Below are 26,324 nucleotides of genomic sequence, written 5' to 3'. Positions count from 1 at the left end.
TTTTTTCACTTACTATGTGTGGCGGGACAGACCATTCGTTTGAGTTCGTCGTTTTCAGGAGACAAGATTTCAATAACGTCACTGAGGCATATTTTAACGAACTCCACTTCATTGTATGGCTTTTTAGCCCGTGCAATGTTCCAAGCCAGTTGAAACAATGCAAGTGTGACAGTCTCTGAGTGCTTCGTAATTTTTTTGAAAAACTGTACCTATTTTTCTGCCTGACTTTTCAAAGTCTCCAAACTTGTGCTTGCGAAATTCAGCCCCTTTTGCAAAGTCCTTATCGATATTGGCATGAAGTGAGCTGAAGTGGCGCTGACCATTTGAAGCTTTTACATGCGCCAATGACGTCCGACATATCAGGCAGAATGGCTTGCCATAGCGTTAAACAAAAAACAACTTTAACTCTGTTAAAAACGTCCTGTGTTCATCGTCATATATTCGTTTAGCTGTGCATTTTTTCCTTGCCATTTTGGCAAGCGTCTTGTCAGCTTTTCTGGACCTAATGGGCCCCCGTAGTCGCAGTCGCCATTCATAAAAAAAGCGGGCAAAACCAATCGCTCTGTTTGTCCCTCCTCCTTTGCGGGATTTCACCTCACGCGCATGCGCGTTTGACCAAAATACCATATTGAACTCAAGCGAAGCAAATACGCACGAAAAATAAACACAAATGTTGATATGAACGTAAAAGAGCCGCATGAAACTAGCCAAAGAGCCGCATGAGGCTCGCGAGCCGCGGGTTGGCCACCGCTGCTCTAGGGCGCTTTACTTTCTCTGTCATTTCGCCCGGGCTCCTGTCATGCTCAGCCATCAGGTTCTCTCCTGCACACATGATCCCTCTCCAGAGAAGGCAACACCCCAAGACAATCCTCCAAGTGCACAGGTATCAAACTCAAGGCCTGGGGGCCAGATACGGCCTGCCACATCATTTTCTGTGGCCCGTGAAGACAAACTGTGCATCAATTTCATGTATTATTACTAGAATTGTAAATTGTCTTCCTTTTGTCTTTTATCATCTTTTTAAAATATTTGAACATTTTTTACTAATTTGATTTGAAAACGAGTTATTTGTCAGTTTGTTTAGGAGCTTGTACTGTATATAAAATGAGGCGTTCATACATTTATTTGGGTTGACAGTCATAATGGCCCTCCGAAGGAAACTATGCCTACAATGCGACCCGAGAAAAAAAAAAAAGAGTTTGACACATCCGTCCTAGTGGGATGTCGAGTGGGTCTTTAGGGGAAAATCAAACCCCTTCGTTTTTATTCACGTTGTCAATATAGACTGCCAACCATTTAAACAATTCAAAATGGAAACAAAACCAAAACCAAGCTGTGAGATGTTATGATTTTTATGATTCTCAAAATCGTTTCAGTAAAACTTTTCAGTACATAAAACAAGGAAATCCAAGCCAAGCTTTTTTCTTCTTCTTCTTCGTGACACAATTGTTGGATTGTAGACAGTATATCAAAAGTAAATGACAATTGAGCTTTTTCTAAACCCAGCACCTGGACAAAAAAATGTATAGCTCAAATTCCATCTGATGAAATTCTTTGCTACGACAGTGAATTAGAGATTATATTACACATATTACCCCCTCCGTGAGTCGTCACCTTATCGTGGTGGAGGGGTTTGCGTGCCCCTATGATCCTAGGAGCCATGTTGTCTGGGGCTTCATGCCCCTGGTAGGGTCACCCATGGCAAACGGGTCCTAGGTGAGGGGCCAGACAAAGCACGGCTCATCAGCCCCTTATGATGATAAAAATGAATGGATCACGTTTTCCCTCGCCCGGACGCGGGTCACCGGGGCCCCCCTCTGGAGCCAGGCCTGGAGGCGGGGCTCGAAGGCGAGCGTCTGGTGGCCGGGCCTTCGCCCATGGGGCCCGGCCGGGCTCAGCCCGAAAAGGAAACGTGGGTCCCCCTTCCCATGGGCTCACCACCTGTGGGAGGGGCCAAAGGGGTCGGGTGCATTGCAAGCTGGGCGGCGGCCAAAGGCAGGGACCTTGGCGGTCTGATCCCCGGCTGCAGAAGCTGGCTCTTGGGACATGGAATGTCACCTCTCTGGCTGGAAAGGAGCCCGAGCTGGTGTGCGAGGCAGAAAAGTTCCGACTAGATATAGTCGGACTTGCCTCCACGCACAGTTTGGGTTCCGGTACAAGCCCTCTCGAGAGGGGCTGGACTCTCTTCCACTCTGGAGTTGCCCACGGTGAGAGGCGTCGGGCAGGTGTGGGTATACTTATTGCCCCCCGGCTGGGCGCCTGCACATTGGGGTTCACCCCGGTGAACGAGAGGGTAGCCTCCCTCCGCCTTCGGGTGGGGGGACGGGTCCTGACTGTTGTTTGTGTCTATGCACCAAACGGCAGCTCAGAGTACCCACCCTTCTTGGAGTCCCTGGAGGAAGTGCTGGAGAGCGCTCCTTCTGGGGACTCCGTCGTTCTACTGGGTGACTTCAATGCTCACGTGGGCAATGACAGTGAGACCTGGAAGGGCGTGATTGGGAGGAACGGCCCCCCCGATCTGAACCCGAGCGGTGTTCTATTGTTGGACTTCTGTGCCCGACACGGATTTTCAATAATGAACACCATGTTCAAACATAAGGGTGTCCATGTGTGCACTTGGCACCAGGACACCCTAGGCCGCAGTTCGATGATCGACTTTGTAGTCGTGTCATCGGATTTGCGGCCGCATGTTTTGGACACTCGGGCGAAGAGAGGGGCGGAGCTGTCAACTGATCACCACCTGGTGGTGGGTTGGCTCCGATGGTGGGGGAAGATGCCGGTCCGACCTGGCAGACCCAAACGTTCTGTGAGGGTCTGCTGGGAACGTCTGGCGGAATCCCCTGTCAGGAAGAGCTTCAACTCCCACCTCCGGCAGAGCTTTTCCCACGTCCCGGGGGAGGCGGGGGACATTGAGTCCGAGTGGACCTTGTTCCGCGCCTCCATTGTTGAGGCGGCCGACCGGAGCTGTGGCCGTAAGGTCATTGGTGCCTGTCGTGGCGGCAATCCCCGAACCCGCTGGTGGACACCGGCGGTAAGGGATGCCGTCAAGCTGAAGAAGGAGTCCTATCGGGCCGTTTTGGCCTGCGGGACTCCGGAGGCAGCTGACAGGTACCGGATGGCCAAGCGGAACGCGGCTTCGGCGGTTGCTGAGGCAAAAACCCGGGCGTGGGAGGAGTTCGGCGAGGCCATGGAGAATGACTTCCGGACGGCTTCGAGGAAATTCTGGTCCACCATCCGGCGTCTCAGGAGGGGGAAGCAGTGCAACGTCAACACTGTTTACAGTGGAGATGGCGTGCTGCTGACCTCGACTCGGGACGTCGTGTGTCGGTGGGGAGAATACTTCGAAGACCTCCTCAATTCCACCGACACGCCTTCCATTGTGGAAGCAGGGCCTGGGGACTCTGAGGCGGACTCTCCAATCTCTGGGGTTGAAGTCACTGAGGTAGTTAAAAAACTCCTCGGTGGCAAGGCCCCGGGGGTGGATGAGATCCGCCCGGATTTCTTAAGGGCTCTGGATGTTGTGGGGCTGTCATGGCTGACACGTCTCTACAGCATCGCGTGGACATCGGGGACAGTGCCTCTGGATTGGCAGACTGGGGTGGTGGTTCCCCTCTTTAAGAAGGGGGACCGGAGGGTGTGTTCCAATTACAGGGGAATTACACTCCTCAGCCTCCCTGGTAAGGTCTATTCAGGGGTGCTGGAGAGGAGGGTCCGTCGGGAGGTCGAACCTCGGATTCAGGAGGAACAGTGTGGCTTTCGTCCTGGCCGTGGAACAGTGGACCAGCTCTTCACCCTCAACAGGATCCTCGAGGGTGCATGGGAGTTCGCCCAACCAGTCCACATGTGTTTTGTGGACTTGGAGAAGGCGTTCGACCGTGTCCCTCGGGAGGTTCTGTGGGGGGTGCTTCGGGAGTACGGGGTACCGAGCCAACTGATAAGGGCGGTTCGGTCCCTGTATCACCGATGCCAGAGTGTGGTCCGCATTTCCGGCAGTAAGTCGGATTCGTTCCCAGTGAGGGTTGGACTCCGCCAAGGCTGCCCTTTGTCACCGATTCTGTTCATAATTTTTATGGACAGAATTTCTAGGCGCAGCCGAGGCGTTGAGGGTGTCCGGTTTGGGGACCTCAGCATCGCGTCTCTGCTTTTTGCAGACGACGTGGTGCTGTTGGCTTCTTCAGGCCGTGATCTCCAGCTCTCACTGGAGCGGTTCGCAGCCGAGTGTGAAGCGGTCGGGATGAGGGTCAGCACCTCCAAATCCGAGTCCATGGTCCTCGATCGGAAAAGGGTGGAATGCCCTCTCCGGATCGGGGATGAGATCCTGCCCCAAGTGGAGGAGTTTAAGTATCTTGGGGTCTTGTTCACGAGTGAGGGGAGGATGGAGCGCGAGATCGACAGGCGGATCGGTGCAGCGTCGGCAGTAATGCGGACTCTGTACCGGTCCGTCGTGGTAAAGAGAGAGCTGAGCCAAAAGGCAAAGCTCTCAATTTACCGGTCGATTTACGCTCCTACCCTCACCTATGGTCACGAGCTATGGGTCGTGACCGAAAGAACGAGATCCCGGATACAAGCGGCCGAAATGAGTTTTCTCCGCAGGATGTCCGGGCTCTCCCTTAGAGATAGGGTGAGGAGTTCGGTCATCCGGGAGAGACTCGGATTAGAGTCGCTACTCCTCCACGTTGAGAGGAGCCAGATGAGGTGGCTCGGGCATCTCATCAGGATGCCTCCTGGACGCCTCCCTGGGGAGGTGTTCCGGGCATGTCCCACCGGTAGGAGACCCCGGGGACGACCCAGGACGCGCTGGAGAGACTATGTCTCTCGGCTGGCCTGGGAACGCCTTGGGATCCCCCGGGATGAGCTAGATGAAGTGGCTGGGGAGAGGGAAGTCTGGGAGTCCCTCCTGAAGCTGCTGCCCCCGCGACCCGACCCCGGATAAGCGGAAGAAGATGGATGGATGGATGGATTACACATATTACACAAAACACATACCGTTTTGGCCCGAATATAAGACGATGTTTTTTGCATTGAAATAAGACTGAAAAAGTGGGGGTCGTCTTATATTCGGGGTCTAGACATTATACCCATTTTCACTTGTGCGCAGCGGTAAGTTAAAGGTTGCTGGTATCGACTGAGTATGTTGCTGTGATCGTGTGCGTCTTTGACACAAAATGAGTATATACATTTTATTGTTACTACTATCCACTGTTGTGCCGTTTGTCCGATCGCGGTTTGCTTCGTGTGCGCCGTTTGATTGACAGCTCCGGCGCGCTCCTTTAAGTTTGCCTCACATCGTACAAGTAGCTGTTACGCAGCGGGACGGCGACTAACGGTCGCCAGCAAATGTATTTTGTTGTCTCGATCTATGACTTATGTTTGGTGTGTTGCCGAGAGTATTTCATTTATGGTTATTTATTTTATTTTTTTTGCCAATAATTCAGTAAAGCAATCAAAACTGAACCACGTCTTCCCTCCTGTGTTCTGACCGACACCCGGTGGCGAAAAGAGCATAACCATCCGAGCCAACCCCCTATACAGTCCTCAGGCTCCCCAACAATAGCGGTAGCAGTTTGCATTATTTTATTGCAATGTTTTTCCTTATTCAGATTTGTTTCAAGACTTCACTTTGATGGTTAATGCAGTTATTGCAATGTTGTTGTTTTATCACAGTAGATTGGTTTATTTAAATTTCAAAAACCAGAAGCCATACATTTACAAATGCGATTGCACTTTAGTTTACATATTTAAATGTTCAGATATTAAGATGTGATAGACAGTTTTTGCATGATTTGAATGAGGCAAAATAACATGCTTTTTCTCTCGAATATATTGTTATAATCATTTGTTTCAGATGTAATTATTTTCTGTATAAAAATTAAATTTGGTGTTCAAAATGTCTTTTTTCAAACTTGAGTCTTGAAAAAGAGGGGGTCGTCTTATAATCGGGGTCGTCTTATATTCGGGCCAATACGGTATGTTTTTTCTTAGAGAACCACTAACAGGCACACGTTGCAGTTTACTAACAGTAAGAATTTTACCATTACATTTTATGTCAAGAAATTTAAAAACAGTCTGTCCTAGTGGATACTATAGTAGGGACTATAAGAATTGCACAATGTCTCAAATGGGAAAAAAAAAAGACAGCCTGACAGGATTTGGAGTCAAAGTTCCAATTCATTTAGTCAGTTCATATAATATCTTCTTTAGAATCCTCATTGGCACTCTAAAAAGGAAAAAAAAAAAGACATTTAGCTGCAGAGAACAAACAAAAAATGACATCAGTTACTTTGCAAGTGCCATTCTATACTTGAATGTTGAGGCGCACCAATTAATCGACAACTAATAGATAATCGAAATTAATTGATAATTAGTATTTGTCATAATTGATCAATCGTTTTGAAAACTAATAATGTCCAAATCCTCCAATATTCAGCCTCATGACAATCAATATCGTGTTGGATTAAAACTAGACATTTACAAACTTCTCGTTAAACTTTGGAAAGCAAGGATCCATGATTTAGCAACTTTTGTGTTGTGTTACTGACCAAATCAGTAAATGAATTGTGAATCTTGTGAAAAAAAATCATGTTGGTGCATTTTTTTGCACCGTCGATTTAAAAAAAGGTTTTGTTTTGGATAATTTGTAAATGAAAACATTGAAATAAAAATCTGATTCATTGATCGATTATTAAAAAGTGGTTGCAGCCCTCGTTGAATGTATTCGCTCCTGCGTGCATTAAAGATGAATTAATTTTGCGAAGCTTGGCTCATCATGTTGTTCCTTACCACTGGCCTTTGGATGCGGTACTCCTCCTTTGCTGTGAGATGCTGTAAATCTCCTGGAGCTGTGTTTTCTGGTCATCACTGAGGGGTGCAGTCAAACACTGGTACCAAGCCATATCTGTATTCTGGATTCCTAACAGAATGCCGACACAGTATAGGTCACATTTTGAAATATTAACTGCAAGTTAAAAATAATATTCAGCTAAAAAGCAGCTTTCTCAACAGTTGACTTACTTAGCAGGGCAGATGCAAAGAACAGATATTCATCTTCTCCATTGTCATAGTCAAGCGGTGTGCTGTATTCTTCGAGAGGCGTTCCTTCAAAGCAATCATCATCATCCCAGTAGTCATCTTCATCATTACTCTCGTCTCCTAGGCCCATTGGCACACTAGACTCCTGCGGCATCATACTGCATTTTTCATTCACCTCATCCTCATCACTGGGAATCTCCTCTGCACATAAAGAACATAAAGACGTGATATGAAACTGAAGAGCCTTTATGTTCTTTTTGGTCAGCAAGCGGTTCATCTTAATTGGAATGTTGACATTGATGCCGTTTTTGTCCAATTGCTTCCTTATTGTTAAGTTAAGAACTTGCGGTTCTTTTGATGGTGTCCTGAGTTCCAGTGTGACCTCCTGGTTCATCCAATCGCCGTGCTCTTGGGATAGGGCTGTCACTATTGAATATTTTTTAGAATCGATTATTTTATCAATTATTCAATTGATTAATCAAATAGTCAGAAACAATTGTATTTTACATGGAAAGGTATTACAAAACCATTTACCGTAGTTCTCGCACCATAAGGCGCACTGGATTATAAGGCGCATAAAATAGAAGCTATACTGCAACCAGGGCTGTGGACTCGGTCGGATTTTTGCACCGAGTCCGAGTCCGGCCTCTTGACCACCGAGTCCGAGTCCGAGTCCGGCTGTCCATTTTTTCTGTTAATTCATGTGACTGCTTAGTCTTTATTCAAGGCTAATTTAGATCAAAATCTAAATAATTACAACAGTTTTGTGATGGCTTTGTCTTTATTAAACATATAAACGAATACAATAAACAGATACTTTCAAGTTTCAATTCAACGACTTGAGTTTGTTCTTAGGAACAAAATCGCCTCAACCAAGTCAGCCTTCATCGCGCCGCGCTGATCAGACATGATAAACTTGAGCCCGGAAAACAGGCGCTCTACGCTGACTTGGCTGATTGGCATTGCTGTTAGTGTCCGACGCGCATTCTCAGCAGCATGATGAAAATAAAATTGAACTTATTTTTTTTATTGTCGGACTCGGTGGACTCTGTCAAAATCAGCACCGAGTCCGAGTCCGGCAAAAATGACCGAGTCCGAGTCCCCGAGTACACAGCCCTGACTGCAACAAACTGAGGTTGACTAGGGTTGCGGTATGCATCCACTAGCCAATAACCAATGAGCCCTCTGTAAACAATTGCGTTTCTCAAACTATCTCCTATAGAACGATCGGAACTGACTAAAGTTTGATCTAACACATTGTTACTGCTTACTTATTTTTCCCTTCCATATCGAACCGTAGATTTACTCGAAACATTAATGGAGCAGCCTATTTTGAAATGAAATAGCCTCGTGCGTATAGCAGCTATCATTATAGCATTAGCCACCCGCAAACTCCCATGAGCCTCAGCTTACAGACTCCCATGAGCCTCAGCAAAGTGTCATGGCAGCCACCGGTAAACAATCGCGTTTCTCAAACTATCTCCTATAAAATGATCGGAACTGACTAAAGTTCGATCTAACACATTGGTACTGCTTACTTATGTTTCCCTTCCATATCGATCCGTCAATTTACTCGAAACATTAACGGAGCAGCCTATTTTGAAATGAAATAGCCTCGTGCGTATAGCAGCTATCATGTGATCAGGTTAATTGGGAACAGGTGGGTACCATGATTGGGTATAAAAGGAGCCTCCCCAAACATGCTCAGTCATTCACAAGGATGGGGCGTGGTTCACCACTTTGTCCACAACTGCGTGACAAACCGGCCGTAAGGGATGCCGTCAAGCTGAAGAAGGAGTCCTATCGGGCCGTTTTGGCCTGCGGGACTCCGGAGGCAGCTGACAGGTACCGGATGGCCAAGCGGAACGCGGCTTCGGCGGTTGCTGAGGCAAAAACCCGGGCGTGGGAGGAGTTCGGCGAGGCCATGGAGAATGACTTCCGGACGGCTTCGAGGAAATTCTGGTCCACCATCCGGCGTCTCAGGAGGGGGAAGCAGTGCAACGTCAACACTGTTTACAGTGGAGATGGCGTGCTGCTGACCTCGACTCGGGACGTCGTGTGTCGGTGGGGAGAATACTTCGAAGACCTCCTCAATTCCACCGACACGCCTTCCATTGTGGAAGCAGGGCCTGGGGACTCTGAGGCGGACTCTCCAATCTCTGGGGTTGAAGTCACTGAGGTAGTTAAAAAACTCCTCGGTGGCAAGGCCCCGGGGGTGGATGAGATCCGCCCGGATTTCTTAAGGGCTCTGGATGTTGTGGGGCTGTCATGGCTGACACGTCTCTACAGCATCGCGTGGACATCGGGGACAGTGCCTCTGGATTGGCAGACTGGGGTGGTGGTTCCCCTCTTTAAGAAGGGGGACCGGAGGGTGTGTTCCAATTACAGGGGAATTACACTCCTCAGCCTCCCTGGTAAGGTCTATTCAGGGGTGCTGGAGAGGAGGGTCCGTCGGGAGGTCGAACCTCGGATTCAGGAGGAACAGTGTGGCTTTCGTCCTGGCCGTGGAACAGTGGACCAGCTCTTCACCCTCAACAGGATCCTCGAGGGTGCATGGGAGTTCGCCCAACCAGTCCACATGTGTTTTGTGGACTTGGAGAAGGCGTTCGACCGTGTCCCTCGGGAGGTTCTGTGGGGGGTGCTTCGGGAGTACGGGGTACCGAGCCAACTGATAAGGGCGGTTCGGTCCCTGTATCACCGATGCCAGAGTGTGGTCCGCATTTCCGGCAGTAAGTCGGATTCGTTCCCAGTGAGGGTTGGACTCCGCCAAGGCTGCCCTTTGTCACCGATTCTGTTCATAATTTTTATGGACAGAATTTCTAGGTGCAGCCGAGGCGTTGAGGGTGTCCGGTTTGGGGACCTCAGCATCGCGTCTCTGCTTTTTGCAGACGACGTTGTGCTGTTGGCTTCTTCAGGCCGTGATCTCCAGCTCTCACTGGAGCGGTTCGCAGCCGAGTGTGAAGCGGTCGGGATGAGGGTCAGCACCTCCAAATCCGAGTCCATGGTCCTCGATCGGAAAAGGGTGGAATGCCCTCTCCGGATCGGGGATGAGATCCTGCCCCAAGTGGAGGAGTTTAAGTATCTTGGGGTCTTGTTCACGAGTGAGGGGAGGATGGAGCGCGAGATCGACAGGCGGATCGGTGCAGCGTCGGCAGTAATGCGGACTCTGTACCGGTCCGTCGTGGTAAAGAGAGAGCTGAGCCAAAAGGCAAAGCTCTCAATTTACCGGTCGATTTACGCTCCTACCCTCACCTATGGTCACGAGCTATGGGTCGTGACCGAAAGAACGAGATCCCGGATACAAGCGGCCGAAATGAGTTTTCTCCGCAGGATGTCCGGGCTCTCCCTTAGAGATAGGGTGAGAAGTTCGGTCATCCGGGAGAGACTCGGAGTAGAGTCGCTACTCCTCCACGTTGAGAGGAGCCAGATGAGGTGGCTCGGGCATCTCATCAGGATGCCTCCTGGACGCCTCCCTGGGGAGGTGTTCCGGGCATGTCCCACCGGTAGGAGACCCCGGGGACGACCCAGGACGCGCTGGAGAGACTATGTCTCTCGGCTGGCCTGGGAACGCCTTGGGATCCCCCGGGATGAGCTAGATGAAGTGGCTGGGGAGAGGGAAGTCTGGGAGTCCCTCCTGAAGCTGCTGCCCCCGCGACCCGACCCCGGATAAGCGGAAGAAGATGGATGGATGGATGGAAAATTGCAAGGAATTTAAGGATTTCAACATCTACAGTCCATAATATCATCAAAAGGTTCAGAGAATCTGGTGAAATCACTGCACGTAAGCGCCACGGCCGGAAACCAAGACTGAGTGACCGTGACCTTCGATCCCTCAGACAGCACTGCCTTAAAAACCGACATGTGTGTAAAGGATATCACCAAATGGGCTCAGGAAAACTTCAGAAAACCACTGTCAGTAAATACAGTTCGTCACTACATCCGTAAGTGCGGGTTAAAACTCCAACATGCAAAGCAAAAGCCGTTTATGAACAACATCCAGAAACGCCGCCGGGTTCTCTGGGCCCGAGCTCATGTAAAATGGATTGATGCCCAATGGAAAAGTGTTTTGTGGTCTGATGAGTCCACTTTTCAAATTGTTTTTGGAAACACTAGACGTCGTGTCCTCCGGACCAAAGAGGAAGCGGACTATCCGGACTGTTATCAACGCAAAGTTCAAAAGCCAGCATCTGTGATGGTATGGGGGTGCATTAGTTCCCATGGCATGGGTGACTTACATTTCTGTGAAGGCAACATAAATGCTGAAAAGTACATACAGACTTTGGAGCAACATATGCTGCCATCCAAGCGGCGTCTTTTTCATGGACGCTGCTGCTTATTTCAGCAAGATAATGCCAAGCCACATTCTGCACGTGTTACAACAGCGTGGCTTCGAAGAGTCCAGGTTCTCCCCTGGCCCGCTTGCAGTCCAGACCTGTCTCCCATTGAAAATGTGTGGCGCATTATGAAGCGTAAAATACAACAGGGAAGACCCCGGACTGTTGAACAACTGAAGCGGTTCATCAAGCAAGAATGGGAGAGAATTCCACATGAGAAGCTAAGAGAATTAGTCTCCTCTCTTCCAAAACGTTTATTGAGTGTTATTAAAAGGAAAGGTGATGTAACGAAGTGGTAAACATGCCCTTTCCCAACTTCTACTGCAGGTGTTGCAGCCATGAAATTCTCCCCACCAACTCACGACGTCCCTAGTCGAGGTCAGCAGCACGCCATCTCCACTGTAAACAGTGTTGATGGTGCACTGCTTCCCCCTCCTGAGACGCCGGATGGTGGACCAGAATTTCCTCGAAGCTGTCCAGAAGTCATTCTCCATGGCCTCGCCAAACTCCTCCTATGCCCGGGTTTTTGCCTCAGCAACCGCCGAAGCTGCGTTCCACTTGGCCATCCAGTACCTGTCGGCTGCCTCCAGAGTCCTACAGGCCCAAAACGGCCCGATAAGGCTCCTTCTCCAGCTTGACGGCATCCCTTACCGCCGGTGTCCACCAGCGGGTTCGGGGATTGCCGCCACGACAGGCACCGACGACCTTACGGCCACAGCTCCAGCTCACTTTGCACCCGACCCCTTTGGCCCCTCCTACAGGTGGTGAGCCCATGGGAAGGGGGACCCACATTTTCTTTTTAGGCTGTGCCCGGCCGGGCCCCATGGGCGAAGGCCCGGCCACCAGACGCTCGCCTTCGAGCCCCACCTCCAGGCCTGGCTCCAGAGGGGGGCCCCGGTGACCCGTGTTCGGGGGAGGGAAAACTAGGTCCATATATTTTATTTATCATAAGAAGTCTTCTGAGCCGTACTTTGTCTGGCCCCTCACCTTTTCGACAAGTCATGTAAAACAAAATGTGAAATGAAGCTGTAATAGGTATGTTGTACTTGCCGAAATAAACAAATCTAATCAAATTAATTTTCAATACTAGCTGCTTCTCTAAGATCCATAAGAACACGTGGTGTGGCGCAGGGTTCAATCTTATGCCCAGTGCTATTTAACTTGTACATGCTCCTTCTTGATGATGTTATCAACAGACATGGAGTTAACTTTCAGTTATGCCGATGGTACACAGACGTACATCTTCATGACCCATGGTGACACAAGGATGGCAAAAATTTTGTCTCCAGTTCAACTTGGACAAAAATGAATTTTAGTACTTTCCCCTGAGGCACAGTATGAGAAACCTTGAGCCAAACTCCAACCAAATGATTACGTTTGACCGTTTAAATAGGACCACAGTACACTGCTGCGACTCAGGGGGTCACTCTTCTTCTACTCACAGCAGAGCACGATTGACAAGGTGCATGTGTGATGTCACTGCAAGAGGAAGTGAAGGCCCTGCCTCCTCAGCTACAAGTCAGTGCTCATGCAGACTTGGAGTGCAGACATGAATCGTGCGCTTGTATGTGTGCTGATGGCCGCTTGGAGCCTCGGTAAGGTTAACAGGTCATTGCCGCTTTCAACAGAGGTCTGACTTTATTGCCTTCTAACAGGAAGCAACGGCCAGACGGTGCACCAGCCGACACCGGACGTGCAAACAGTGGAGGGTGAAACTGTGACGCTGGAATGTAGGTACGACAGATTGCCGACCAACGACTACATCTTCTGGTACAAACAAGAAGCAAACGCAGCGCCCGAGTTCATGCTGAGCCGATTGAAGCTCGATCAAGGCAAAACGGAGGAAAAGTACGCAAAGAGGTTTCACTGTAGAGTGAACGACAGTACCTCGCAAGCTCCTCTGCATATCGACAATGTGAAGCCCAGCGACTCGGGAGTCTTCTACTGCGCCATGCAGCCCACGCTGACACATCCACTGACGTGCCTGTACAAAAACACCTGCACCCGCCTTTTTTCACAAGTTACAGTAAATGGGTCACAGTGTAGCAGAGCTACAATTCAGCGTGATAACATGCTAACAACTCATGGAGCGTGAGGATATTTTCATTGTGAACCAACAGGCCTTAAAATTTACTTTGTAACTAAGAAGATTTTGGATTCTTCTTTCCATTCGGCACTGTAATGAGCTTCCTATCTGCACCTCAGTTTAATGTAATCTAATAGTAGTACAGTAATATAAATTCCTTCACATCTAATACCTCAATTTCCTCTCCTTATTTCTTACTCATCACTGGAGCAAGAAGATACAAGCAATACCAGAAGATTTGAGACAGGTGCTACAAACCTCAGAAGTCAATGAGTGGACCAATGAAAGCTGACACTGCACTGACATCAGTATTGGGCAAGCTAGTTGGCAAATGTAGCTCAATAATTGTGAAGTTGTGCCAGCATTCTGCTTGTTACCTCAATTTCCTCTCCTTATTTCTTACTCATCACTGGAGCAAGAAGATACAAGCAATACCAGAAGATTTGAGACAGGTGCTACAAACCTCAGAAGTCAATGAGTGGACCAATGAAAGCTGACACTGCACTGACATCAGTATTGGGCAAGCTAGTTGGCAAATGTAGCTCGCCAAACTACAATGAAATGAAAAAAGTGGCTAAAATAGTACATCAACATTTAAGATCGAGCAAACGTTAGGAATGGTGGTGTGGTGACACAGTGGTACTGAATATTGGGCCATTAAGTTGACTCTGAAAACCAGTTCTAAAGTCCCAATGATCATTGTCACACAAACATCTGGGTGTGGTGAAATTTGTCCTCTGCATTTAACCCATCCCCATGTGATTTTTGATCCACCCCCTGGGGGAGAAGTGAGCAGCAGCGGTGCCACGCTCGGGAATCATTTGGCGATCTAACCCCCCAAACCCAACCCTTAATGCTGAGTGCCAAACAGGGAGGCAAAGGTTCCCATTTTTATAGTCTTTGGTATGACCCGGCCAGGGTTTGAACCCACAACCTTCCAGTCTCAGGGCGGACACTCTACCACTAGGCCACTGAGCTGGTTTTATGAATGAATAGATGGACACGTCCATTTTACATGTTCCGGAAGCTAGCTCATTGTTTCTCATGTTACTAGACTGTGGCTTTAATAAAAAGCAGGAACCTGGAGGCCAGAACTAGCACCAACTGGGTACAGCAGAGCAAAATAACTGAAAAGACAACACAGAACCTGTTCAACTCAATTTAAAAGATGAAGCTAGCATGTAGCGTCAATGATGTTTGTACTGTACTTTACTTAATGTACGGTTTTATTTTTGTTTTATTAAGAAGACTACACAACATAACAGACATGAAACCTAATTAGTCGACAGCTAGTCAACTAATTAAGCTTCACATCCGTTAACCTGTTAAACTAGCTCATCCGTCTGAGCTCCCAGTGTTGTCAGTCTACTCAGTCAACTCAGTGGCCTAATGGTAGAGTGTCCGCCCTGAGGCTGGAAGGTTGTGGGTTCAAACCCTAGCCGGGTCATACCAAAGACTATAAAAATTGGACCCATTGCCTCCCTGCTTGGCACTCAGCATTAAGAGTTGGAATTGGGGGGTTAGATCACCAAATGATTCCTGAGCGCGGCACCGCTGCTGCTCACTGCTCCCTCTCCCTGAGGGGATGGATCAAAATCACACGGGGATGGGTTAAATGCAGAGGACAAATTCACCACACCCAGATGTGTGTGTAATGACGATCATTGGGACTTTAACTTTAACTAATGTTTAAAGTCTTCATGATATTAATTTATTGGTCGAGTCGTCTTTATTTTTGTATGTCTAATTTTTATTCCTTGTATCGCACTTTGTATGCAGCAATGGTTGTCAAACAAAATAACCTTCTTTCCTCTAAGTAAGATCTGAACCAGTTTAGGGCTGTTCCATATCATCCTCCCCAACTTTTCAACCTATCCAACAAGCTATTATGATTTTATATGATCTACTAGTTTAAGACCCCAATGTTGCATGATGGCAGAAATTGCACAGACGTCAGGTGCATAAATCAGTGGCTCATGCTTAGTTAAATAAAGATGCTGCATTAGAAAAGCATGTGTCAACTCATATGCTGCGGTGAACAAGCACCTGTGTATTAGTCTTGGTTTTTGCCTTGTTTTACCACAAAGTGATCATGCGCTTCCTGCCATGAGGATGCGCAAAACAACCACAGCTCCACCCTCTCATCTACTTCTTTTCACGCAGTGTTCTATCAGTTGCAAAAGATCCAGTTCTTCGAACTGACTTTTTGAAGTCATGACAAAATGAGATCCAAAAAAACAAAGCAAATTAAGATAGATTTTAAATGCTCAGTAAAGTGTAATGTTTCTTAATACATTACATATATGTTTGTAGATAATTGCTGAAATGATGTCAAAGATTGAAAACTGTGTTGTAGTCGTTGATGGAATGATCACATTAAACTGTTGTTCACCTTTTCAATTTTTCAGGGCTAGGCTAAAACAGTAACCAGTGTGAGTTGCTTAATTTACATGGCCAATTTCTGCAATGACTACCACAGCATGTCGACAGATTCTGTTCTCACTTGCCTTCTCTGGAACTTTTATTTTCACTTTACATAGCTTTAAAGTGAGGTTATACAATTGGATATCCAGGCCTTTATAGACAGTGGTTGCTGTGACCTATTTTACCCACACTTCATTTCTTTGCCTGCATGCATGCAGTGCGAGCAGACTTTGCAGACAGAAACCAACCATAACCTCTGATCTGTGACGCAGGTGCCACTTCCTGTGGAAAGAGCCGCGAAAGCAAAGCTAATGTAACACATGCTCATACAGGCACACGCTGATATCTATCCATAGTTTGTTCCAGGTTGCTATAGAAAACAGGACGTTTATATGAAGTTGTTGTCGCATGAATGCCTTTATCGATTTATGACTTAGATGATAAGGCATTCAGGTTCAACCACAAGCAAATACATACAAACAAAGGCATCTGAGGATAAGAAGATGGTGAGAGTTTTGACACTTGCTACTTGGGTGCGCTAAAGCACAGGCGCAGCGTCATGACACCGTTGATGGCGAGCATCTTGGCAAAGACGAGGCGCAGGGCGAGGACGATGAGGGAGAGGAGGTTCACCGTCTTGTCTGCCAACAAAATGCACATTAAACTTAGCTCGACAGACTGCGCCGCTCACATGTTCAATACCAACCGGGACCCAACGCATCCGGGCACCGCCCTGGTCCGCTGTCACCTGTGGCGGCAAAACAGAAAGTGACATGATGTGGTGACACCATTATGTTTATAAGTGGCCTCATCCCAGCTCCTCACCTTCCCCGCACATGTCGTTATGGGATAGCAGCGCCACCTGGTTATAAAGCGAATCGTCCGATATTAGCACGGGACGAGACTGCTCGAACATGTATCCTTTTCCCGCCTTTGCCGTGGCGTTGTGTCGGCTGAAGCCGGTGGCAAGACATGCACTCAGATTGCGCGACTCCATTTTGTAGAAGGAGGGCTTAAATTCCTTCCCTAAAACAAAACCGAGCACATTCTTTCATCAGAGTCATCAACTAAACACAACCATCGCTGCATACAAAGTGCAGTACATTGAGCAAGCAAGCTAACAGTTAGCAAACGTTCTTCTGTTTCTTCTACTAATATCCGTTCTACCCGATTTTTTTTTTCTGGCAGTCTAGATGTCTCATGGTCTCCCACAGAGCTTCTATTATAAATTTCTACGTTTACAATTGTGAGCCACAATTTAGTTTATTTTGTAGCGTGAAACCATAATTTACAGGCCTCCACTCTCACAGTAGTTCCAATTCCAAAAACGAAATCTCTGATTTCCTGTCACACAGCAATTGTTTCATTGAGAAGAACCTGATAAGAACTATTGTGTCCTCACAACAAATAAAATTCATGTACAATAAATACAATATCACAGATATGTTGACCTGTGATTATAGCTACTGGATACACGTCTATCGTTTAAGTCACTTAAAAATAATGCACTATTGACTTTCGAATATCTTCATATCATACAATGACTTTCAAATTTTAACAAATATGCATTTACACAAACACGAAAACAAGAAAAGTTCCTGTTTCTGCTTTTAATTCAAACAAAACAATAAAATGTCTTAAAATTTGTTTTTCCCACTTACAGGCCTCCACTGTAAAGTTCTTGTTTCTGCTTTTAATTCAAACAAAACAATAAAATGTCTTAAAAAAATTTTTTTCCACTTACAGGCCTCCACTGTAATTTTGGTCCCACTTCCGAAAACTAACTTTCTGACTCCTGTCACACATTAGTTATTTCCTCTACAAGAACCTTGTGAGAAGCTTGGACAAGAACCTGATGAGAACCTCACATGGGCATCATTACACTGCGTTCATACACACTTTGTCCGATTTGTGATATTTTTCTTTTAAGTTAACGTTTGAATTTCCAAAAATATATATTTTAAACACACAAACGGTGTCAAAGATTTGATTACAAGCCTCCACTGTCACCGATTCTGCTTTGGAAAAATAATTTCCTGTTTTCTCACACATGATCCCTCAAACGAAAACACCAATAAAGCTAGAATGGCTCACACACTAAATATAAAATTCATCAGGTCATGACATTGTATGGCCTAATTTTCACACTCACCCAAGACCTCCAAACTCTTAAACGACTCTCATTTGTTCTTCAAATTAAATGATGAATTTGAAAATATAGATAAACAAACATTATCCACTTGCACCCAAGTCGACTGGACGTGACCTCATCAATGTTGGACCAACTAAATTTACTTGACGTGTTGCCATAAAGATGTGCAACGCCACAAAAACAAGCAATAGAACGACCCAAGAAGAGGAATCAAGCACAGAAAGAAAGTAAACATGTAATGATGCTGGTAATGTAGTAGTGAAAAATACAAGCTCTCAAGATCTTACTCCTTTCCACAATCACTCTGGTTCCGCCACCGAAGACAACCTTGAAGCCCACAGCAACACACGCTGTGACACAAACCTCCAACCTCATTGGCAACGCCCACTGCCTCTGACCTTATTTTTTTTAGGTGGCATAGCACTTTAAGATACACAAAAGCACACAGCTCTATACAACTTTGTTGGAGGTTCCACTCAAAAGCAATATCCACTTAAATTCACTAGGTTGCAGTAAAAAAGTCAGGCATTTTCTTGGCCAGCTGTCTGTCAATTGACCCCAGCTTTCTTTTCTGAGCAAAAGTAGTCTATAGCAGTGGTTCCCAAACTTTTGCAGGCTGGCGCCCCCTTTGGCTCCCCAGTGAATTCCTAGCGCCCCCCCCCCCCCCCCCAGGCACTTATATATATAAATAATACATTTATATAAATAAATAAATAATACATTTATAATCAAAGTCAAAGTCAAAGTCAGCTTTATTGTCAATCCCTTCATATGTCAAGACACACAAAGAAACCGAAATTCCGTTTCCTCCATCCCACGGTGACGAGACATACAAGTAGGCGACACAATACAAAAACAAGAAGAAGAAAGATTAAAGATTAAAAGATTAAAGTCCCAATGATCGTCACACACACACCTGGGTGTGGTGAAATTTGTCCTCTGCATTTAACCCATCCCCGTGTGATTTTAATCCATCCCCTGGGGGAGAGGGGAGCAGTGAGCAGCAGCGGTGCCGCGCTCGGGAATCAGTTGGTGATCTAACCCCCCAATTCCAACCCTTAATGCTGAGTGCCAAGCAGGGAGGTAATGGGTCCCATTTTTATAGTCTTTGGTATGACCCGGCCGGGGTTTGAACCCACAACCTTCCAGTCTCAGGGCGGACACTCTACCACAAGGCCACTGAGCTGGTTAAGAAGAAGATAATATCATTACCATTACGTTGAATTAGTGGGAGCACTGAGTTTGTTTCTCAGAAACGAGCCGGTCCCATCTAGACGTAATCGGAGACAATGACACCCGAAGTGATTTAAGGTTTGTCTTTTATTGCAGGATGCTTGGTCTCCATGTGTTGAAGCAGTTTTGAATGCTTCACTGCCTGGTTAGTTAGCCTGTCGCCACATATTAGCTTTGCGGGCTCGACTGGGGAAACATGTCACGTGACCGGGACGAGTGTCTTGACCTGAATTAATTGATCGTCGATAAAAAAAATATTCTGTGCGGCTTGGCGGCCCGGTACCAAGTGACCCACGGACCGGTACCGGTCCGCGGCCCGGCGGTTGGGGACCACTGCCCTAACCAGCTCAACACAACACGGCGCGTTCTGGCGAGTCCCCAATTTCATGTTGACTTGAACTCAAGATGATGTTGACCGCCAGAATGCGGTTTTTATTATAAGATAAAATTCTGAACATTACAAGCTTGAAATTACAAACCTGAGCTTTTGCTTTTGTAGTCTATGCTGTCGGATCTGACTGGGCCAGAGCGGCGTGTTGTGTACAAATCGACTGCCGCCCCCCTACCGCCCCTTTCTTCCTCACCGCCCCCCCAGATCTTTCCACCGCCCCCAGGGGGGCGGTACCGCCCACTTTGGGAACCACTGGTCTATAGTGTACAGCAGGGGTGCCCAAACTTTTTCAGCTCGCGAGCTACTTTTGGAAAAAACAGGGTTCTGACAATTGGAGTATTGCGCACCCCTGGTGTACAGTGTACAAAACAGCAAAAGGAAAAAAAAGTGTACATTGTGCTATTGAAATGGAGCAATTTCTGGAGAAATGCTGAATGACATATTATGGAAGCATGTGGAATGCTTTGGGATTATGGAATTACACTGCATGATATGGAATCACATGGAATTATGTTGAACGGTAAAGAACAATATGGAACGTAATTACGTTGAAGTTGGGACCGTTTGATTCAATTATGTGTAAATAGGAGGGGAAAAAACAATAAAGTTACAATAAAGTTTTTGTCTTTTTTTTGAATTTTGAAATAAATATCGTTCAGAATTTACACAGTAAAAGTAGGAGAAATTGCACTTACAAGCAATTTCTGGGGAAATTGCGCATCAATACTGAAATGCTAAGTCAATAAATGCTTGTATTGCGGAATGATAATCATCAAAAGGATCTAACAATTTTTATACAGCACACACTACTGATGATGTCGCTCCGTGCTGGCTAACATTGACACATACCTAGACTTGTAATTAAATTGAAAATTCATTAAATAAATATCTTTTCATATTTCATTCAACATCACAAAGCAAGCAAGGCTACGCTTGACTCTGCCCCCCTCAAGGTCAGGTGGAAAGTGGTGATGAACGTAACAAACAAAAACATGCTAAAGGCATTGGTAATGTCCATAAATGGGCAAAGTACGGCCCGCGGGCCACATCCGGCCCACGGGGCCGTTTAATCCGGCCCGCCAAACCTGAATAAATTGTATTATTAAAAATTCTTGGGGTCATTTTCCCTGCAATTACTATGTTTCCCCAATAGATGGGGAAGCGCCCGCCCGCGCATTTACTCCCGGAAGCCATGTCAGAAAGCTCGGTGCACACTCACAAGTGCGTGTACGTACTAAGTAGTACGGACCCGGCGCACTCCGCGCTCAATTTCCATCAGTGCCAAATTTCGAGTGTGGGCTGTGAAGTCAGCATTCTCGTAATTTGCGCGCTGAGCTTTCAGATAAAGTTTTACGCTAATGCCACCCACAAACCTTCCCCTGGAATCCTTCCATTAAAATGAGTGGCCCGAGGAAAAGAAAGGTGGACACTGAGTGCCGAGTGTTTAAAAAAAGTGTGGACCATTTGGCTCGACCTACGTGTGAGAGCAGACGCTGTCACGTTCCTGCGTCACCTGACTTCCAGCCAAGCCCCAATCAAGAAATTGCCAGCACCTGCTACAGCCCGTTAGGTCCCCTACTTAATCTCTGTGTATTCTGCTAGTGGTGGTCAGTTCGTCTACTTACACTACCCGTGACACCAATGCCTTTTTTGTCCCCTGAACGATCTCTGTTGCCAACTGCTTCGGTAAACTGACCGACCACACTTTGATCGCCGCCTGCCCCGACTACTTGCTCGTCCTTTGACCACGCTTCTGATCGCCGCCTGCCTCGACAACCTGCCTGCCTCTGACTACGACTACGCGCTGTTCTCTGCTGCTCAGCCACGCCTGCCAGACCGCAAGTCCAGCGTTCCACTTCCCCTTTCCCCCTTTTTTCAATAAAGGATCGTGCTGCACTTGGTCGCCCTGTCTCTGTTCCGTGACAGACGCTCAGCCAAATGAACGTCAACAAAGCCCGTCACAGATCTAGGTTAACGAACGGACACCTCGGCTCTATCCTAAGAATTACCACAACAGATTTTACTCCAGACCATGATTCACTAGCAAAAAAGGGAGACCAACAATATGATTTTCTTTATTACTTTATTTCGATGTATTCTTTCACTGATTCTTCAAGATGATATATTTGGTCAGAATGTTTGCCGTTTGATGTGATTTCGCCTCATTAGTTATACATATTTCATAAATCTGACCTGCAGGCGCTGAAGTGATGGAAACTATTATTCATAATAACAGTGTCGTATTTAATGAGAATCAGTGATAGTAGTTTTTTGGTGAAATATTTTTTTAATGCTGTTAATGAATGCATTTGTTTTCAAAAAGCTTTTTTTGAATATCCATGCTTTACTACCTACTAAAAGTAACAACCTTTTATGCAATGACCTTTACATGTCATTTCTATTACTTCACACAAATACTACATCCATCTGCTCCTGGTTCGGCCCCCCGGTCAAAATGTAGAACCCAATTCGGCCCGCAAGTCAAAAAGATTGCCCACCCCTGTGTTACAGACTAAAAAACAATGTTATTAATAAAGATATTTATTGTAAGTTGATCTTTCTCTTTTATACTATAGCCCCTTGTGAGAGCTTCATGTCATTGAAATACTCCAGTTGGTAAAGTATTTCCACTCAAACACAAATCAACAACAATCTTAAACAACAGTAAAACCAAAAGAACCAGACCTCCATTTCCTCCCCACAACAAACATCCTGTCCCAGTACGCTTTTGAGACAGAAACCATAGCTGCTGTCATCTGTGATGCAGGTGCCATGGCGACCGCTTCCTGTGGAACGACACGCCCCCCCCCCACCCCACCCCACACACACTCACATTGAAAGTTTGTTAGTTTGATAGCCCAAGTCTTGATGGCTTTCTTTTTGTCATCAATACAACAATATAGCTGCAGTCTTTTCTACACATTTATTTGATTGATTTATTGTTGATTTTATGACACATTTTATAGCTTATGTAGAAAAGCAACACCTTCAAACAGGAGGAAGCTGGTGGCATGGCTACTCCAGCGCGCCAAAGCACAGACGCAGTGTCATGACACCGTTGATGGCGAGCGTCTTGACGAAGACAAGGCGTAGGGCGAGGACAGCGAGGGAGAGGAGATTCACCGTCTTGTCTGCCAACACAATGCACATTTTACTTGGCTCGACAGTCTACGCGTCTCGCATGTTCAATACCAACCTGGACCCAACGCATCCGGGCATCGCCCTGGTCCGCTGTCACCTGTGAGGGCAAAACGGAAAGTGACATGACGTGGTGACTCCATTACGTTTACAAGAGGCCTTATCCCAGCTCCTCACCTTCCTCGCACGTGTCGTTATGGGATAGCAGCGCCAACTGGTTATACAGCGAATCGTCCGATATTCGCACGGGATGAGACTCCTCGAACATGTATCCTTTTCCCGCCTTCGCCGTGGCCTTGTGTAGGCTGAAGCCGGTGGCAAGACATGCACTCAGATTGCGCGCCTCCATTTTGTAGAAGGATGGCTTAAATTCCTTCCCTAAAATAAAACCGAGCACATTCTTTCATTCAGCAGAGTCATCAACTAAACACAACCATTGCTGCATACAAAGTGCAGTACATTGAGCAAACAAGCTAACACAATGCTCAAACAAGCTAACAGTTAGCAAACGTTCTTCTGTTTCTTCTACAAATACCCGTTCTACCCGTTTTTGTAATTTCTGGGAGTCTACAGGACTGTCTCAGAAAATTTGAATATTGTGATAAAGTTCTTTATTTTCTGTAATGCAATTAAAAAAACAAAAATGTCATACATTCTGGATTCATTACAAACCAACTGAAATATTGCAAGCCTTTTATTATTCTAATATTGCTGATTATGGCTCACAGCTTAAGAAAACTCAAAAATCCTATCTCAAAAAATTAGAATATTTCCTCAGACCAAGTAAACAAAAGATTTATAACAGCAAAACAAAATCAAACATTTGAAAATGTCCATTAATGTACTTGGTTGGGAATCCTTTTGCACGGATTACTGCATCAATGCGGCGTGGCATGGAGGCAATCAGCCTGTGGCATTGCTGAGGTGTTAAGGATGACCAGGATGCTTCAATAGCGGCCTTTAGCTCATTTGCATTGTTGGGTCTGGTGTCTTTCAGCTTCTTCTTCACAATACCCCACAAATTCTCTATGAGGTTTAGGTCAGGGGAATTGGGAGGCCAATCGAGGACAGTAATGCCATGGTCAGTACACCATTTACTGGTGGTTTTGGCACTGTGGGCAGGTGCCAGATCATGCTGGAAAATGAAATCCTCATCTCTATAGAGCTTTTCAGCAGACAGAAGCATGTAGTGCTCTAAAATCTCTTGGTACACAGCTGCGTTGACTCTGGACTTGATGAAACACAGTGGACCAACACCAGCAGCTGACATGGCTCCCCAAACCATCGCTGACTGTGGGAACTTCACACTGGATGTCAAGCAACTTGGATTTTACTCCTCTCCAGCCTTTCACCAGACTCTGGCGCCATGACTTCCAAATGAAATACAAAACTTGCTTTCGTCTGACTTTGGACCACTCTGCAACTGTCTAGTGCTTCTTTTCCATAGCCCAAGTCAGACGCTTCAGAAGTGGCTTGACCATGGGAATACGGCTATTGTAGCCCACTTCCTGGACACGTCTGTGAACAGTGGCTTTTGATACCTGGACTCCAGCTTCAGTCCACTGTCTTTGAAGCTCCCCCAAATTCTGGAAGCAACTCTTCTTCACAATGCTGTTAAGGCTGCGGTCATCTCTCTTGGTTGTGCGGCGTTTCCTGCCACACTTCCCCCTTCCAACAGACTGTGCTTTTAAACTGCACTCTGTGAACAGCTTGCTCTTTGAGAAATTTCTTTTTGTGTCTTACCCTTCTGATGGAGGGTGTCAATGATGGTCCTCTGTACAGCAGTCAGATCAGCAGTCTTCCCCATACTTGTGATTTAGTTTACTGAACCAAGCTGAGTGTTTTTCAAGGCTCGGGAGTTAATTAGATGATTCAAATGATTAGTTGAATACCTTACTAGTATACTTTTTCATGATATACTAATATTTTGAGATAGGATATTTGAGTTTTCTTCAGCTGTATGCCATAATAAGCAATATTAAAATAATAAAAGGCTTGCAATATTTCAGTCGGGTTGTAATGAATCCAGAATGTATGACATTTTTGTTTTTTTAATTGTATTACAGAAAATAAAGCACTTTATCACAATATTCAAATTTTCTGAGACAGTCCTGTAGATGTCTCGTCTCCATGAACATGTGTCCTTTTCCCACCTTGTCGGCTGAAGCCGGTGACGAGACATGCCGTCAGACTGCCCGCCTCCATTTTGTAGAAGGGCAGCTCAAGCACTTCCTCTAAAGCAACATTTTGTCATTAAACCATTAGTCACCCTGGCTGGTGAGCAAAAACGTTTGTCAAACAGTTTTGCAATTATGTTATTAATGATCATTTGAGCTAATGTGTTATTTAAAAAATGTGCACTCAATCCAGTACCACAGACCACAAATTACAAATCAACAAGTGCATACTCAATGTGAGGATAAAAAAATTATGCCCTGGCTAACCTTCTGTTTCCGCTTTTAATTAAACAAAACAACAAAGTGTCTTCTTTAAAAAATGTTTTCTTCACTTACGGGTCTCCACAGTTACTCGGGTCCCATTTCCGAAAAGTAACTTATTGTAACTTCCTGTCGCACATTAGTTGTTTCCTTAACAAAAACCTCATGAGATGTATGAACGAGAATCTGATAAGAACCTCTCACATGAATGATATCATTTTGTTCGCATAACTTTATCCAGGTTGTAATACATGCTGAGCAGTATAAAAAAAAATGGACAGAGAAAATCCATTTTCTCTTTTTCATCCCATGTTTTTGACTTCGTACCACGGTTTGTTTTGCGGTATTTATATTGTAGTAGAAAAACAGAACTTACGAGCCTCCACAGTCACTCTGGTTCCTCTTCCGAAAACTAATTTCGAGTTTCCTGTCACACATCAGTTGCCTCTTCAACAAAAACCTCAAGAGGAGCTTCAACCTGAAAAAAAACCAAGAACTCTTATGGGACGAGACAACTCAGGTGGTAGAGCGATAGATTTTGAGGCCGAAGGTTGTGGGGTTGATCCTGAGCCCCCGTGACCGTGGCTGAAGCGTCCTTGAACAAGACATTGACTCAGTAGAGCCTCCAGATGCTGATGACAAGTCAAGTGTTAATTCTCTTTGAGTGCCTTGAAGGTCGAAAAGCGCTAAACGAAAAAATCCCTTTAATCTTCATGCCCCCACACAAAAATAATAAAATATCATCTGATCGTCATTTTAGCAATTAGTTCCAGCTCCATTTTCCCAATTACCAGTTGCGGAACTCAATCTAGTTTCACATTAGCTGTAGGCCTCTTCACTGTGGCATCCATCAGGGCACCGATACCCGTCCCGTTGACTTTATGTTGACTGGATGTTGACTGGATGTTGACTGGATGTCCTTCTCCTTGTCCATGTGAAGACCTATAAAAGGAAACTACAAGCTACATGATATAAGAAGATGCTACTGTTTTCCACCGTCATGCTTGTCCCACCCCCTGAGAAGATCTGGTTGGCCACAGCAGCACCCTTGCAGCAACACACACTGTGACACAAACCTACAACCTCATTGGCTACGCCC

At 46.2% G+C, this 26,324-nt stretch overlaps 3 protein-coding genes and 1 gene segment (V, D, J or C); 2 read left to right on the top strand and 2 right to left on the bottom strand.

Annotated features, from left to right (window-relative positions):
- LOC119117090 (T cell receptor alpha chain MC.7.G5-like) overlaps positions 1 to 26,324 on the bottom strand; it is an 89,872-nt gene that overhangs the window by 50,155 nt on the left and 13,393 nt on the right. For 3 of the 6 annotated variants that reach the window (XR_005096415.1, XM_037243095.1, XM_037243093.1), the window contains exons 5-7: positions 18,313 to 18,375; positions 16,699 to 16,899; positions 16,580 to 16,621 (exon numbers count right to left, since the gene is read on the bottom strand). Coding sequence is in view for 3 of the 6 variants with exons in the window: in XM_037243095.1 (XP_037098990.1) it covers positions 16,580 to 16,621; positions 16,699 to 16,899; positions 18,313 to 18,375 (306 nt within the window). In the remaining 3 variants the exon portion in view is untranslated. Of the gene's footprint in view, positions 1 to 16,275; positions 16,515 to 16,579; positions 16,622 to 16,698; positions 16,900 to 18,312; positions 18,376 to 22,680; positions 22,781 to 22,845; positions 22,888 to 25,601; positions 26,260 to 26,324 lie in introns of those variants that run through there. The other 3 variants (XM_037243094.1, XR_005096417.1, XR_005096416.1) reach the window with 3 other exon arrangements.
- Positions 1 to 26,324, top strand: part of LOC119117091 (T cell receptor alpha chain MC.7.G5-like) — an 88,080-nt gene that overhangs the window by 57,943 nt on the left and 3,813 nt on the right. The gene's annotated exons all lie outside the window — the stretch shown is intronic.
- Positions 6,008 to 7,240, bottom strand: LOC119117097 (importin-8-like). Its single transcript, XM_037243101.1, has 3 exons — positions 7,012 to 7,240; positions 6,781 to 6,910; positions 6,008 to 6,217 (listed from the first exon to the last, which is right to left on the bottom strand). Coding segments are annotated over exons 1-3 (306 nt in total). The 5' UTR covers positions 7,187 to 7,240; the 3' UTR covers positions 6,008 to 6,216.
- On the top strand, positions 12,823 to 13,779 carry LOC119117094. The segment is given in 2 exon segments: positions 12,823 to 12,958; positions 13,019 to 13,779. Coding segments are annotated over 2 exon segments (507 nt in total).

This window comes from Syngnathus acus, chromosome 23, assembly GCF_901709675.1.
Source record: "Syngnathus acus chromosome 23, fSynAcu1.2, whole genome shotgun sequence".
NCBI classification, from domain to species: Eukaryota; Metazoa; Chordata; class Actinopteri; order Syngnathiformes; family Syngnathidae; genus Syngnathus; species Syngnathus acus.
This window is presented reverse-complemented; position numbering and strand designations above follow the sequence as displayed.

Bases quoted from the DNA above. Each gene is read 5' to 3' on its own strand.
- LOC119117097 (XM_037243101.1), bottom strand. From the start codon at position 7,186: ATGATGCCGCAGGAGTCTAGTGTGCCAATGGGCCTAGGAGACGAGAGT. The intron at 6,911-7,011 runs GTAAGTCAACTG...GCATTCTGTTAG, and splicing joins CTTTGCATCTGCCCTGCTAA to GAATCCAGAATACAGATATG.